This window comes from Prionailurus bengalensis, chromosome D4 (assembly GCF_016509475.1).
Source record: "Prionailurus bengalensis isolate Pbe53 chromosome D4, Fcat_Pben_1.1_paternal_pri, whole genome shotgun sequence".
NCBI lineage: Eukaryota > Metazoa > Chordata > Mammalia > Carnivora > Felidae > Prionailurus > Prionailurus bengalensis.
Window position 1 is genome coordinate 24,893,223 of NC_057359.1, and position 17,254 is coordinate 24,910,476.

The window sequence follows — 17,254 nt, forward strand, 5'->3', positions numbered from 1 at the left end:
TCAGCTCAGGTCATGGCCCCACATTGGGCTCGCACTGAGCATGACCTGCTTGGGATTCTCTCTCTCCCTCTCTCTCTGCCCCTCCCCCTGCTGATGTACACACATGCTCTCTCTCAAAATAAACATTTAAAAAGTATACCTCTAAAATTAAAATTCAGAATTGTTTAGGATCTATAAAGAAAATTATAAAATACCAAAGAGGACATGGAACAAAGTATGTTTGCAGATGAGAAGACTAAATATTATTTAGGTAGTTCAATAAAATTTCAATTGAAATTCCAGTCAAAACTTCACCCAGGAGAATACAGAACAGAAACAAAACGTTAATGCAATGAAGAGGAATTTGTCTACCGAATAATTGTACACTATACTGCAAAAATAACTAAAGTAGTGTGGTCAGGGCACCTAGGTAGACAGAGCCATTGTGCTAGAAAAGAAATTCCAGAAAGAGACTTAAGATATAAGAATGTTTTTTTAATGTTTATTTATTTCTGATAGAGAGAGACAGACCATGAGTAGGGGAGGGGCAGAGAGAGAGGGAGACACAGAATCTGAAGCAGGCTCCAGGCTCTGAGCTGTCAGCACAGAGCCCCACGCAGGGCTCGAACCCCCGAACTGTGAGATCGTGACCTGAGCCGAAGTCGGGCACTTAACTGACTGAGCCACCCAGGCGCCCCTAAAATGATTATTTCATTTAATTTGCACAGTTAACTAGAAGTTGGTAGATGTTATCTCCAGTTTGTAGATTCAGTGGGAAAAAAATGACCTTAATTTTATTCACCTGGAGAAAACTACTGATAATTTGTTGTGGTCCTGCTTTTCTAATGATATATACTTTCTTCCTCCAATAATGTGGAAACCGTTCTATGGACCACTTTTTAGCTAAATAAATATGGTGAGCATTTTGAGTTATTAAGTAATAATTCTTATACATTAAATAATTGAGTATTTTAAAACACTAAATTGCTTTCAGTTACCCACATTGAGAAAAAAAAATATTTTAAATGTACCAGTTTGAGATAACATTTCTTTGCTTACTGGCGAAATTGTGTACTTTCTCATGTTTATTGGTTATATGCCTATCATATGGTTGTGACTGTTTTTTTCCAGTTTCTCATTTACCTTTTGATTTTGTTATAGTATTTTTGTGGAAATTTTTCATCAAGTTAAATCTATCAGTCTTTTCCTTTCAGTTTCTTCTCTTTGGTATGTTCAGAAGTACTTTCCTACTCAAAGATGATAGATATTCATCTAGATTTTCATTTTTTCAAAACTAGAATAGTAATTCATATTATTCCATACTCAGTATAAAACAATTTTGATAAAAGGAAATTTTAGTTTTTTTAAATGTTTATTTATTTTGAGAGAGAGAGAGAAAGCAGGAGAAGGGCAGAGAAAAAGGGAGAAAGAATCCCAAGCAGGCTTCACACTGTCAGCACAGAGCCTGATGCGGGGCTCGAACTTACAGACTGTGAGATCATGACCTGAGCCAGCTGAGCCACCCAGGTACCATAATAAAAAGAAATTTTTAAATGATAAAGTGAAATTTCTATAATCTCACAAGAATAAATCTCCTAAGAGTTATTACATTTTTAGTGTATATCCTTCCAAATTTCTTCTTTGCATATGGTATCATAATATTAAGACCCTGTGAATGTTTTATAGTTCTATATCATTTTTAGTGATTTTGGAGTTTTCAGTTTTGTGAATTTACCACGTGTTTAGCCTGTATCCTGTTGTTGGGCATTTAAATTGATGTCCAGGGGTGCCTGGGTGGCTCAGTAGGTTAAGCATCCAGCTCTTGGTTTCAGCTTAGGTCAGGTTATGATCTTATGGTTTGTGGCTTTGAGTCTGCTGTCAGTACAGAGCCTGCTTGGGATTCTCTCTCTCCCTTTCTATTTGTCCCTTCCCTGCTCACTCTCTATCTCCCCCTCCACCTCTCAAAGTAAATAAACGTTTAAAAATAATAGGGCTGCCTGGCTGGCCCAGTTGGTTAAGTGTCTGACTTCAGCTCAGGTCATGATCTTGCAGTGTGGGAGTGTGAGCCCCACATCAGGCTCTGTGCTGACAGCTTGGAGCCTGGAGCCTGCTTCAGATTCTGTGTCTCCCTCTCTCTCTCTGCCCTCCTCTTCTCAAAAATATATATATATATATATATATATATATATATATATATATATATATATATAAAATAAATTGAAGTCCAGTTTTTTTGTTGTAATAAGTCTTCAGTGAACACTCTGATATTCTCCCCACCTATCTATTGAAGGTAAATTCCTAGAAGTGCAGTTCTTGGGCCTAATATATATATGCCTAATTTGGATCCACTCCCCTTATTCCTTAAACTAGAATCTTGAAGCCTATCATCCTCACCTGCCACATTCAACCCCCAATAAATACTGTAGATTCTGCTCCCAAATAGTTTTTCCTATGATATACTTCTCTCTATCTAAACTTCTAATCTCAGGCATAATCTTTCCTGACCTGGGTTTGCAGTTGTTATTAAAGGGTCTTTATACCTTTCCTACCCACTCTAATCCATTTTCCACAGCAGTCAAAGTGATCCGTGAAAAACATAAATGTAACATAAATATAAATCTGATAGTCCTGCTCAAAATCTTTCACTGCTTCACAAGGCCCTCTAAGATTAGGCCTCTGTCTTCTACTATCTTCCCCCTCACTAAACTCCAACCATACTGGCCTCTTTCCCCTTCAAATTCAGGCTCTCTCCTGCCTCAGAGCCTTTAAACATACTGCTCTTTCTACTTGGAAATCTCTTACCTCTACTTTTTGCTTAACCAGTTCCTTCCCATCTCTCAAAGTTCATCTCTTTTTTTTTTTTTTTTTCCAAAGTTCATCTTATGTGTCACTACCTCAGAGAACACTTCCCTGATCCACCAGGGAATAGTCCACATTATTCCCTTTATAGCACTGTGCTGCTTTTCTTCATGGCTTAAAACCTTGCATTGATGTTATATCTGCCTCCTCTGGGACAAGTCCCAGAGAGCAAGAGTCAGTACACACAGCACCTAGCAGTTAGGTGTAGAGTTTCTGTAGAGTAAGTTAATGTTGCCACATTAGTCATTAGATAAATAGAACCAATTTATACTCTTATGTGACTGACTGTAAGATGATTTTTTGCATTTAAATTTGTTTTGGTATGTGGTGCAGGATGGCAGGGATTTATTTAACTTGATTTTTTCCCCAGCTAGCCATTTATCCTGTAACCTACATTTGTTCTGTAATTCAGCCTTTTCTCACTTCTTTAAACTATCGTAAGTATGTTACAATAAATTCTTATATTCCCTGCTCATGTTCTGTCTCTCTCTGTCTCAAAAATAAATAAACATTAACAAAAAAAATTTTTTAAATAAAAAAATCTATTTTTCTCAATGTGGGTAACTGAAAGCAATTTAGTGTTTTAAAATACTCAATTATTTAATGTATAAGAATTATTACTTAATAACTCAAAATGCTCACCATATTTATTTAGCTAAAAAGTGGTCCATAGAACGGTTTCCACATTATTGGAGGAAGAAAGTATATATCATTAGAAAAGCAGGACCACAACAAATTATCAGTAGTTTTCTCCAGGTGAATAAAATTAAGGTCATTTTTTCCCACTGAATCTACAAACTGGAGATAACATGTATCAACTTCTAGTTAACTGTGCACATTAAATGAAATAATCATTTTAAATAATGTTTAATATATGTTAACCTCTCAAGTACTAATTTTTGCTATTATCATTTCTCCACTTTACAGAAAATCATACTGTTTTTTTTTTTATGTTTTATTTATTTTTGACAGAGAGAGAGTCAGAGCCTGAGCGGGGGAGGGGCAGAGAGCGAGGGAAACACAAAATCCGAAGTAGACTCCAGGTGTTGAGCTGTCAGCACAGAGCCCGACGTGGGGCTCGAACTCACAGACCACGAGATCATGAGCTGAGCCGAAGTCCGACCCTCAACTGACTGAGCCACCCAGGCGCCCCGAGAAAATCATGCTGTTTTAATGTACATTCATTTTTATAAAATCCTGTGTTTCAAGAAATAACTTTAAAAAATATCTTCTAAGTAGAAAATATTATACTATAATGAAGATACAAGGATGTAGAAGATAAAGTCCATGTCTACAAGGGATTTTTAATCTGTTATAATAAAAATGTGCTCTGTGAAATGTGCCATAAGAAAAACAAAATGCTGTGTAGTAAGAAAAAGAAGGAAAGATCACATCCAGATTTTCTATGTTTCGCGTGTAGGGTGGGGCAGTGAGAGAAAGCTTCACAGAGAAGATAGCATGTGACATGAACCTTGAGCAAAGCTAGGGAGGCTTGAGCATTCTGTGACAGGTATGCTCTGCTCTAACTATGAGAAAATCTGGGAAAGAATATAGTTGGAGTTAATTAGGTTGAAACTATATCACAGAACAATGCTTTCCAACTTATATGACAGTGACCCACATTAAGGAATGTTTTAGATCATGACCCAGAATGCACATACATGTCAGTGTATGTATGTATATGTTGTGTATGTGTACATATATGCATTGGAACAAATTTCATAAAATACGAGTAGGTAGATGGTTTATATACTCTTGACACTTTTTTTCTATTATCTACTATATTTTTCTACTATCTATCTATAAATCTACTAAATTGATTTCTGGACCTGTTAAATGAGTTGGAACTCAGTTTGAAAAGCACAGATTGAGGACTTTACATATCAGGTCAAGGACACTGTACTTGATTCAACAGACATTGACATTTAAGGGCTTGTGTGGCATGGCGGAAGTCACACTTTTTAAAAAGCCATCTGGTGGCAGTGTATAAGAGGAATTACACCTACCATTAGAAGGCAGGAGGCAGGAAGACTTGTCAAAAATTACTGAAATAATACCAGTAAGACATAATGAGGGCCTAAATTAGAAAAGTATTCATGAAAATAGAAGAGAAGATAGATTTGAGAAATATTTCAACGATTAAAAACTCCCAAACCCTGAAAAACAGAAAAGTAGTAAAAGAAGTTTAGAGTCTGGATATCTGGATAAAATGACAGAACCAAAAACAGAAATGATGGAAGTCAAGCCAAATGTTTGGTTTGGAGAGTAAATGATGGGCATGAGTTTGGACATAGTGAGTATGGGTATCAACTGAACAAAAGAGCAAGATATACCACAAGGGCAATTAATAAAACAGAGCCCTCAAGTCCATAAGACCAGGAGTGGATGATCCACCCAATGCTGGTAACGTTATGGACAATCTAGTAAGCTCATACCCTGCTACTAGAAGACAATGTTGATACACAATCAAGAGCAACCCAGATGTTTATATCCTTTGATTTAATTATAATTACTACTTTTAAGAATTTATTTCAAGGAGGGGTGCCTAGCTGGCTCAGTTGGTGAAGTGTGTAGCTCTTGATTTGGGGGTTATGAGTTCGAGCTCCACATTGGGTGTAGACATTACCTAAAATAAAATCTTTAAAAAAAATTGCAAGAAAATAATTCATCAAAAAAATTAAATATAAGAAGATGTTCAATGAATATCAAGTGACCAATTCTCAACCATCTAAATATTCAATAATAGGGCAATGAATGACCGAGTGAATTATACTGTCTTGATTTGACAATATAATGCATGGTTTACAAAAGGGGCTACAAAACTGTATTCCCTATTGTTATAATTATTTTTAAATACTCATGCATGTGGTATTTTCCTAGAAAAGCAGTATTCAAAAATGAGACATGTTGTGTTAAGGATGGTTGAATTAGGAGGGGATGCCTGGATGGCTCAGTTGGTTAAGTGCCTGACCCTTGATTTTGGCTCAGGTCATGATGTCAAGGTTTGTGGGTTTGAGCCCCATGTCAGGTTCTGTGCTGACAGTGTGTAGCCTGCATGGAATTCTCTCTCTCCCTTTCTCTCACCTGCTCATGCTCTCTTTCAAAATAAATAAATAAACTTTAAAAAAAAAATGGTTAGGGACATCTGGCTGGCTCAGTCAGTAGAGCACATGACTCTTAATCTCAGAATCATGAGTTCAAGCCCCACGTAGGCGTGGAGCCTACTTTAAAAAAAATACAATAAAATAAATTAAAAAGATGGGGCGTCTGGGTGGCTCAGTAGGTTAACCATCCGACTTCGGCTCAGGTCACGATCTCGTGGTTTGTGGACTTGAGCCCCGCATCAGACTCTATGCTGACAGCTTAGAGCCTGAAGCCTGCTTCGGATTGTGTCTCCCTCTCTCTCTCTGCCCCTCCTCTGCTCACGCTCAGTCTCTGTCTCTCTCTCAAATAAAACATTAAAAATTTTTAAAAAACAGAGGTTTATTAGGATTGACTTATTTTCTACCTTTGAAAATTCCTGGCATATTAATGTATAATAAAAGAGGATTTTCACCTTGGCAAAAAGAAGAGTTTTCTTTTTCTGAGAAAGGAGCACAATGGAGAGAGGAAGGAGGTAAAGAGAGAAAAGTATTTTTTATTTAAAACAAAAAAAAATTTTTTTTAACGTTTATTTATTTTTGAGACAGAGAGAGACAGAGCATGAACGGGGGAGGGTCAGAGAGAGGGAGATACAGAATCTGAAACAGGCTCCAGGCTCTGAGCTGTCAGCACAGAGCCTGACGTGGGGCTTGAACTCATGGACCGCGAGATCATGACCTGAGCCGAAGTCGCCGCTTAACAGACTGAGCCACCCAGGCGCCCTGAGAAAAGTATTTTTAAAATGGTTTCAATCTTTTTCTTTTCCCCGTTACACTCAATGATATACTATGAGAAAATCTTAATTTTTTTAATTTTGAAAAATTTTGCATATGCAGAAGTAGTCTATAATGACACACATAAGGTAAAAAGAAAATAACCTGAAGGCAGATTAAGAAGTTGAACATTACTTTGGCATTCCCTTCCTTCCTGAGAATATCCACTATTATGAATTTTGTATTGTCTTTCTCTTCCTTTGTTACCTCTTTTACTGTATATATCTGTATCTCCAAACAATATATTAAATTTACTATTTTTTGAAATATATATAAATGGCATCAAACTATTTGGTGACTTGCTTTACTCATTAAACATTGTGTTTTTGATATTCATCCATGTTGCTATGTGTAACAGTAGCCCACTGATTTCTCCTATCCATTTGGTTATTACAAACAACTGACTTTTGAACATTCATCTTGAACATGTCCCCAGGGTTTAATCTTAGGATGGAATTTCTAGAAAATGTGGTCTGCCCATCATCTTCAATGTTAGTGGAATTAGAGAGAGACTGGTGAAACAGCCCAAACTTTTAGCTATAAAATGAATTAAAATTGGAGGATCTAATGTACAAAATGGTGATTATGGTTGATAACACTATACTGCATAATTGACCTTTTAAGAGGCTAGAACTTAAATAGTCTAAGAAAAAAAAGGAAATGTGAGGTGATAAATGTGTTAATTAACAAGATGGGAGGAAACTTCCCACAATGTTTAGGTACAGCAAATCATCATGATGTGCATCTTAAATATCTTACAATTTTATATGTCAATTAAAACTCAATAAAGCTGAAACAAATATTGTTGCATCTTTAACATAAATAAAAAGTTAATACCAAATTGTTTTCCAAAATGGTTATACCAATTTATACTACACCACTAGCAGTATGTTACTGTTGTTCTATACCTTTAATAATACTGAGTACTGTCTTAATTCCTAACACTCGTCTTCAAATTCACTCAGTTTTTCCTAGGCACTGTAGTGAAATTATTATCACATATTTTGTTCTCTTGCTCAAAACTTTCAAAAATTCTTTACTGTCTATTGACTAAACCAGAAATCAGACCTTTAAATCCTCCACAATACTTTCTAACCCACCTTACCAAGCTTATACCATACTCAATGGTCCTTCTGTTTTAATTGAACTGGTTTAACTTCATTGCCTCCATATTTTTACTCATGGCCTTCTAGTTTCTTCTCCCTCACCTGTGCATAATCAAATTCTACTTTTACATTCCAATACAAAAGCCATTTTCTCCTAAGAAAGTCATCTCTGATCTCCATTCTTGCAAATTAGTATGGCACTTTACCAGCATATATCCTTTTTTGGACATACCATTTTCTACCTTGTATAAAAATAATTATATATTAAATAAGTACAGTGTACAACATGGTCTGATAAACATTTTAAGTCATAACTGTTAATTAATCATAACTCCTAATAACAGTACATGAAAGGCAGGTAATTTCATCTCAATGTAACACAGCTGGTAAGCTACAGAAGCTATAGTTTGTGTTATTAGGTCTGTTTGATTTCAAAGACTGTTGATCTACTCTACTGCACTGTCACTTTAGTTTTACTAGACCATTAATGTTACTTAATCATTTAAGTGAACTTATATATGCCCAAATTTGTTCTACAAAGGGTTCTGAGACACCTATTTGTTGAAATACACTTAATATAATTTTTTCTATACAAAAATGATCTGAAATGACTTTAAAAAAATAAGATACGGACCACAAAGGGGAAAATCATGGTCAATGAAAAAAGAAACACATATGCTAATGATAAATGTTAACACAGTTTCTCAGACTATACATAAGATTTGACAGTCAAGGCAAGACAGGAATATATTAAAATTCAACACTAGAAAGAAAGAAATTCACAAGTGCTTCTGGGCAGACAAGGATTTCCTGCTACTAAGGTGAAAACAGAGGGGTGCCTGCCTGGGTGGCTCCATCAGTTAAGCGCCTGACTTCAGCTCAGGTCATGTTCTCACCATCCGTGAGTTCAAGCCCCACATCAGGCTCCGTGTGGACAGCTCATAGCCTGGAGTCTGCTTCAGGTTCTGTCTCCCTCTCTCTCTGCCCCTCCCCCGTTCACGCTCTCTCTCAAAAATAAACATTAAAAATTAAGAAAAAAAGAAAATAGGTATCATGTGGAATTATGTTAGTGTTATTTATAAACCATCTTACTGCTACATTAGAATAAAAAGTTCTTAAAGGTCTGACTTCTTTTACGTCTCTCTATAACACAACACAGTAGGTGTTTAATTTGTTAAATGACTATCTTAATGAAACAAACAGATAATGTCAACAGAAGAGTAAAAGGATAGGAAACAGGCTTTTAGAATTTGGAACAGCTAGGGTGCTTGAGTGCCTCAATGGATTAAGCACCCAACTCTTGATTTCAGGTCAGGTCATGATTTCACAGTTCGTGAGACTGAGCCCCATTTCCGGCTTTGTGCTGATGGCTTGGAGCCTGCTTGGATTCTCTCTCTCTGTCCTTCCCCTGCTTGCGTGCTCTCTCTCAAAATAAGTGAGTAAATTTTTTTAAAAAGTTAGAATTTGGAACAGCCACTGTAGGAATCTTTCAAAGTCAAAATGTACAGACTTGTTATATCATTATATTGCACACCTGAAACTAATATAACATTGTGTACTAATTATACTTCAATTAAAGAGAGAGAGAGATGAACCAAAGGCCTGTTAAGTAGAAATGAAGATGTGGCAAAAGTTACATAGCACTTATTTTCAGAGGAGAACATTACACTGTTTTAAAAAAAAGAGGTTGTCCAGCAATACCTGGAAGCCCAGGAATTAAATCAAAATAGAGGAAGTAGGTAATATTGTGAAAGGCAATGCTGTGCATCTGAAAGGGAAGAAGAGAAAATCAAGGAGGAAGGTGTTTGTGGGCACAATACTGAAATTACTACAAGTTCCAGGCTAGGAACAGTTACTGATGGATCAGAGGTCAATTTAAGTTAAAGAACATATTCAAGTTTAAGAACCAGTAAAACAGAAGACTAGCAGTTGTGGTGAGAAAAATAAAGGCAACTTATATGTCTCTACATGATAAGATCTTTACTTTTTTTTTTTTTGGTTTTTGAGTGTTTTTAAATGTGAATAGCATTCTTAGCTTGCGGGCAATAGTTTGCAACCCCTGGTCTACACGTTAAAGTTCCAACTTCTTAGTTCCAAAAAAAGACCTTCATAATCTAAACCCAATCTATTTCCCCAGCCCTGTTACCCCACCTTCACATACCCTGTACATATCTCAGTGCAGAATCTTCTATTTTCTGAATATTCGGTCTATGGCTTATGCAGCTCTGGGCCTCTGCTCTTGCACTTCCCGCAGGCTCCCTCTATTTCTCTTACAGTTTATTCATCATTCAACATCCATCCCAAATGTCAATTCATCAGACACCTTTCACAATTCCCCCAGGGAGGGAGCTAGTACCTTCTCTATTCAAAGCCTCGTGTTTATCGTGCTTCTCTCTCTCAAAGCCTTCATCATGCTGAATGATACTGTATAGGTCTGCCTACTCCTATCCCCACTGCTCTGAGTATCTAAGTGAAGGACAGTCTCACCCATCTCGGTATTCCCACTCCCTGTACTGGTGCCTAACAGTACCTAGCACATAGCACACATTCAGCAATATTCAATGAATGGAGGACCTCACACTTGATAACATAAGAATCTATGTGTGATAATGACTAAGATAATACCCTAAAATTGTAGCATCATATCATAATTGGATTCCACTGCTTAAGTTTTGTTTTTTTTTAAAGGAAAATTGCATCTTAATTTCACTGTGATTTTAAGAGAATTTTCTATTTTACATGCCTGGTTGTGTTCATGAGCTGCGCAATTATCTGTTCCATTATATTCTGTAAGCTGTTCTCTTCTTTTTTCTCTAGTAAGAATTTTATGAACATCATCTTCCAGTCTATTGAAGAATCCTCCATCATGTGATAAAGTCTGAGAACTCAATTCCTGTCAAAAATGAATTAGGATTTACTATCATTCAACACAAAAGTGGATGCATTTAATAAACCTAGTCAGCCACTACAAGACTAGAGAATGAAAGAAAAATGGTAACTAAGAGTTAAACAACCATCTGATTCTTTTCTGTCTCCAGAAGATAAATAGTAGAGGCACATTCTTAGATGTCCTTCTCTTCATAGTTTTTTGAGTTGGGTATTGCTTGATTAAAAAAAAAAAATTGTCCATATACCATACAATTCACCCATTTAATATGCACAATTCAATGGTTTTTAATATATTCACAGGTGTGCAACCATAACTACAATAAGTTTCATCATCCCCAAAACAAATCCTGAACTTATTAGCAGTCATTCCCCATTTCCTCCTAATACCTTCACCCTTAGTTGTCTGCTGCATGACATTAATCTACTTTTTGTCTGTATAGATCTGCCTACTCTGGACATTTGATATAAATGAAACCATTCAACATGTGCCCTTTTGTGACTGGCTTCTTTCACTTAGTACAATGCTTTCAAAGTTCACCTATATTATGACATGTATCAATACTTCACTCCTGATTACCAAATAATATCCTACCGATGGATACACTACACTCTATTTCTCCATCCATTGGCTGATGGACAATTTAGGTGGTTTCCACTTTTGGGCTGTTATGAATAATGCTGCTATAAACATTTAAGAACAAGTTTTTGTGTGGCTATGTTTTCAATTCTCTTGGGTTTATACTTATGAGTAGCTGGGACATGTGGTAACTCTATGTCTAACTTCTTGAGGAATTGCCAGATAGTTTTCCAAAGCAGCCATACCATTTTATAATCCCATCAGTAGAACTCATGAGGGTTCTAATTTCTCCACATTCTCACCAACACTTGCCATTATAGTGAGTGTGAGTGGTATCTCACTGTGGCTTTGAGTTGCATTTCCCTGATGGCTAATGGGGCTGAGCATCTCTTTCATGTGCTTATTGGACATTGGTGTATCTTTTTGGAAACACGTCTACTGAGATGTGTTGCCTACTTTTTAAATGGATTGCCTTTTATTTTTGAGTAGTAAGAGTTTTTTCTACATATTCTGGATACAAGCCTCTTATCCAATATATGATTTGGAAATATCTTCTCCCATTTGATGGGTTGTCTTTTCACATTCTTGATAGTGACCTTTGTATTACAAAAGTTCTGAATTTTGACAATGTCCAATTTATCCAAGAAACCATGACCTAACTCAGTTATGAAGATTTACTCCTATAATCTCTTCCAAGAGCTTTACTGTTTTAGCTCTTACATTTATGTCTGTAATCCATTTTGAGTTATTTTTTTATGTGTATGATGTGAACAAAGGGTCCAAACTCATTCTTTTGCATGTGGATATCCAGCATTATTTATTGTGAAGATCATTCCTTCCTCCACTGAATTGTCTTGGCACGCTTCTACAAAACCAATTGAACATAAATTGGTTTCATAAAGAGTTTCCTTCTGGATTCACTTCTATTATGTTAACCTATATGTTTACCCTTATGCCATACCACACAACCCTGATTACTGTAGCTCTGTATTGCTCAATCTTTTATATTTAAGAAATAACTTTTACATAAATTCTACATACCAGTGATAAAGAAACAAGATTTTATCACAATCTATTCAATTACATTAAATTAGAAATTTTACATGTTCTCCAATAAAAGCAGCATTTCCTCTACAACTTCTTGTCATAAAGACAGAGACTAAAGAAATGTTCCTCTTATTCTCCTTGGTTTCACAAATGTCCCACATTCTTGAGCTGTAACACTCAAACTTTACCCATTTCAGTTGTTTTTGTAAGCAAATGACCCAACAGTTCAAATTCCTTTCCTTTCATATTATCTTAGAAAGCATCTGAAAGAGGGGTGCCTGGGTGGCTCAGTTGGTTAAGCATCTGACCCTTGCTTCCAACTCAGATTGTGATCTCACGGGTCTTGAGATCAAGTCCCTTGTAGTCAGGCTCTGCTTGGGATTCTCTCTCTGCTCCTCCCCCTTGCGCACGCATGCGTGGCCCTGTGCGGGGGCTCTCTCTTAACATAAACATTTAAAAAAAGATAGCATTTTACAGAAATAAAGATGTGTATTGCTGCTTAAGAAATAAACAAATGGCATTAAAAAGTTTGTGTATCACTTTGCATTTTGCAAAACACACAAGCATCACTTTGATTCTCATTACCATAAGAGATTAATAGAGCAAGACTTATTTTGTCACAAAGTAATCATGGCCTCAGGAAAGTTGAATAACTTGCCCATGAGTCACTCTATTGTTACATGGTACAGATATAACTCTAAGTCTACTGCTTAATAAAATATGTCCGGTATATTCTGATAAGATTTTACTTTAAAGCAATAAATACAACAATGCTTAAAACAGCTAAGCTTTGATGGAAGGAATAACATGATGGCAACTAATAGGCCTCTGGATGTCACTTCTCTAAAGAGTACAGTTCTAGTCAACATCGTTGTTTTTTGAAGGCTACTACCATTAGCTGTAGAGGGTTACTACAGCATGCCTGTCCCAAAGGTACTCTGTCCTGGAGTATTTTTCAGTGAAGCAGAAAATGTCTTTGCAGAATAAGGATAGAATTTTTCAAAATATAGTTTGATAGGAAACTAGGGAGAAAAGAAGCAAAAAGGAATTACCCACAACTCCCCTTACCACACACACATCCCAACAGAAAAAAGGCAAACATGTGGCAAATGTAAGAACACAGACTCTTTAATAAGTTGAACCAATTAAATTTCAATTTAACTCAAATACTGAACATCTATTATGTGCCAAGCATACAGTGAGAAAGACAGTATGGTATTTGTATAAGTATAGCCTTATAGATCACTGGAACATAACTGAGACTCTAGATCGTAACTTTCACATTTATGGTCAGTTTTTTGAAAAGGAGTCAAGGTATTCCTTTAAGGAAACAAGAGTATTCTCAACAAGTGGTGCAGGGACAACTGGGCACACACACGCCAAAGGTGAATTTGGCTTCTTTTTGCACACTGAATACAAAAATTAACTCAAAACAGATCATGGAGAGGATCCTGGGAAGATGGTGGAGAAAGAAGCACCTCATCTAGACAACTGCACTGATAGAATCTATCTGATGTAACTATTTTAGAATTCTGGAATCTGTTGAAGGCTTGCAACTTCCAGAAAGACTTAGATGGTAAACTGAGACAAATTTTGGTTAATTTTAGCTCTTAGTACAGTAGCAGCTACTCATCCCCTGTCCTCAGTCGTGTGGCAGGCAGCTGTGTGAAATGTTTGTGGAGCAATTTGCACAATTTATGGGAACTAGGGTGGGCAAAAAAGGACCCTGTCCTCCAAATAATGGGAATCTGCTCTAGTCACTGATTGCGGCTCTGATCACAGAAGTGCAGACAAAGAAACAAAGAGGCAGGCAGCCATTGTAGTTGTACCTCCTCACACTGTTGCAAGCTCCTCCCCCTCCAGCTGAAGTGACTTCCACTGGATTCAAAGGGTTGGTGCCCTTTTTCCCTCCCTTCATATTTTGCTTTTTCACTTTTGGGAGCCAGACATTAAAAACTAGGACACTCAAAAGCAAATGTCTAGAAGGGAAAAATTAAAAAGTGACTGTGCACATGCAAGGTAAAAGGCCCAGAAAAGACCTAAGAAATTAAGTTTACACCTCATGTTGATCCTTTGAACAGAGATAGCCTACAACAATTAAAAAAAAAAAAGGTTTGTTTTTTTTTTTAAATAAAACCCACCACTATCCAAGGAAGGAGAATTTGATTTCCAGAGTTACCACATTATTAGTTTCAAATGTCTAGCACTTAACAAAAAAAATCACAATGTATTCAAAGAAATACAAAAGTACAGCCTATTGAGAAGCAAAAAATAAATCAACAGAAACTGTCCCTGAAAAAGACATATGACAGTTATATGTGACAAAAACTTTAAAATTCTTTTTTTAACATTTATTCATTTTTTTTTTTGAAAGGCAGAGAGACAGAGCACGACTGGGGGAGGGGCAGAGAGAAAGGGAGACACAGAATCCGAAGCAGGCTCCAGGCTCTGAGCTATCAGCACAGAGCCCAACGCAGGGCTCGAACTCACGGACTGTGAGATCATGACCTGAGCCAAAGTCGGCCACTTAACTGACTAAGCCACCCAGGCGCCCCTATGTGACAAAGACTTTATAATAACTATCGTAAAAAGATGCTCAAAGAACTGAAGGAAGTTGTGGAAAAAAATCAAGAAAACAATGTGTGAACAAAATGGAAACATCAGTAGAGACAGAAAATCTGAAAAGATACCAAAAAAAAAAAAAACCCTCTGGAGCTGAAAAGTACAACTGAAATGACAAATTAAAGGCAGAACTGAACTAGCAGAAGAAAGAATCAGTGAACTTAAAGATAGGACAATGGAAATTACATAGGCAGAAGACTAGAAAGAATAATTGAAGAAAGTAAACACTCTAAGGGACCTATAGGATACCACCAAGCAGGACAATATACACATTGTGGGGGTCTCAGAAGGAGAAAAGACAAAGAAACAGAAAATATTTGAAGAAACAATAAGAAAATTTGCCATATTTGATGAAAGACATGAGTATAAACATCTAAGAAGTTCAAAGAATTTCAAGTAAGATGAACTCAAAGAGAGCCACACCAAGACCCACTATAAACAAACTTTCAAAACACAAAGAAAAAAATACTAAAAGCAGTAAGAAGTAAATTACCACATACAAGGGAGCTTCACTGAGATCATCAGCAGATTTGTCTTCAGAAACGTTGGAGTCCAGAAAACATGGGCCAATATATTCAAATGCTAAAAGAAAAAAAACTTTCAACCTTTTTTTTTTTTTAAGTGAGAGAGTACAAGCAGAGAAGAGGGGTAGAGGGGGAGAGAGTCTTAAGCAGGCCCCACGCTCAGCATGGAGCCCAACGCAGGGCTTGACTGCATGACCCTGGGATCATGACCTGGGCCGAAAACAAGAGTCAGATACCCAAATGACTGAGCCAGCCAGGTGCCCCATAACCAATTATCTTATATGTGGCAAAACTGTCATTCAGAAATAAAGGAGAAATCGAGACATTCCCAAATAAACAAAAACTGAGGTTGTTTGTAAACACGAGACCTGCCCTGGAAGAAATGCTCAAGGGAGTCCTGACAAGGTAGAAAGAAAAGACAGTGACTCAGAACCATTCAGAGAAACATAAACCTAAATAAAGGTAAATATATTGGTATGATAAAAGCCGGTGTTACTACAACAATGTATTTAACTAGGTTTTTTTTTTTTCTAAAGATTTAAAAGATTAATATATTTAAAGAAAAAATAATTAGGGGTGCCTGGGTGGCTCAGTTGTTTGAGCATCTGACTTTGGCCTGGGCCACGATCCCTGGGTTTGTGAGCACAAGCCCTGCATCAGGCTCTGTTCTAACAGCTCGGAGACTGGAGCCTGCTTCAGACTGTGTCTCCCCCTCTCTCTCTGCCCCTCCCTAACTCGTGCTCTGTCTCTCAAAAACAAATAAACATTAAAAAAAATTTTTTTAAGAAAAAACAATTAGTGTAAAAGCTAGTATTACTATAACTTTGGTTTGTAACTCCCAATCTTGTTTTCTATATAATTTAGGAAACTAATGCATTAAAAAAAATTTTTTTAACATTTATTCCTTTTTGAGAGACAGAGTGAGACAGCATACAAGTGGGTGGGGGCAGGGTGGGCAGAAAGAATGGGAGACACAGAATCCAAAGCAGGCTCCAGGCTCTGAGTTGTCAGCACATAAGCACAGAGCCCAATGTGGGGCTCGAACTCATGAACCACGAGATCATGACCTGAGCCTAAGTCAGATGCTCAACCGACTAAGCCACCCAGGCACCCCATAAACTAATCATTAGTTTATGTTTTGGGGCATGCAATGTACTAAGATGTAATTGTGTAACATCAACAACCAAAGGGCTAGGGATGGCAGTGTAAAAAGCAGAGTTTTTGTATGCTAATGAAGTTAAGCTGTTATAAATTCAAATTAGAGTGTTATAGCTTCAGGATGTTAAATGTAATCCCCATGGTAATCACAAAGAAAGTAGCTACAGAATATACACAAAAGGAAACAAGAAAGGAATTTAAACATTTCACTACAAAAAATCAACTACACACAAAAGACAGTAATTCAGGAAATGAAGGACAACAAAGCTATAGGGCATATAAAACATAAACAGCACACTGATAGAAATCCCTCATCATCCATAATTACTTTAAATGTAAATGGAGTAGGGGCGCCTGGGTGGCGCAGTCGGTTAAGCGTCCGACTTCAGCCAGGTCACGATCTCGCGGTCCGTGAGTTCGAGCCCCGCGTCAGGCTCTGGGCTGATGGCTCAGAGCCTGGAGCCTGCTTCCGATTCTGTGTCTCCCTCTCTCTCTGCCCCTCCCCCGTTCATGCTCTGTCTCTCTCTGTCCCAAAAATAAAAAAAAAAAAAAAAAAAAAAATGTAAATGGAGTAAACTC

At 36.9% G+C, this 17,254-nt stretch overlaps 1 protein-coding gene across 2 annotated transcripts in view; it reads right to left on the minus strand.

Moving 5' to 3' along the window:
* The window catches only part of GKAP1 (G kinase anchoring protein 1), a 90,679-nt gene that overhangs the window by 13,559 nt on the left and 59,866 nt on the right, over window positions 1-17,254 (minus strand). Inside the window, exon 7 of one of the 2 annotated variants that reach the window (XM_043565424.1) lies at window positions 10,602-10,751. The exons of the other annotated variant lie outside the window; for it this stretch is intronic. Within the exon in view, the coding sequence (XP_043421359.1) occupies window positions 10,602-10,751 (150 nt within the window). The remainder of the gene's footprint in view (window positions 1-10,601; window positions 10,752-17,254) is intronic. 2 annotated transcript variants of the gene reach the window in all.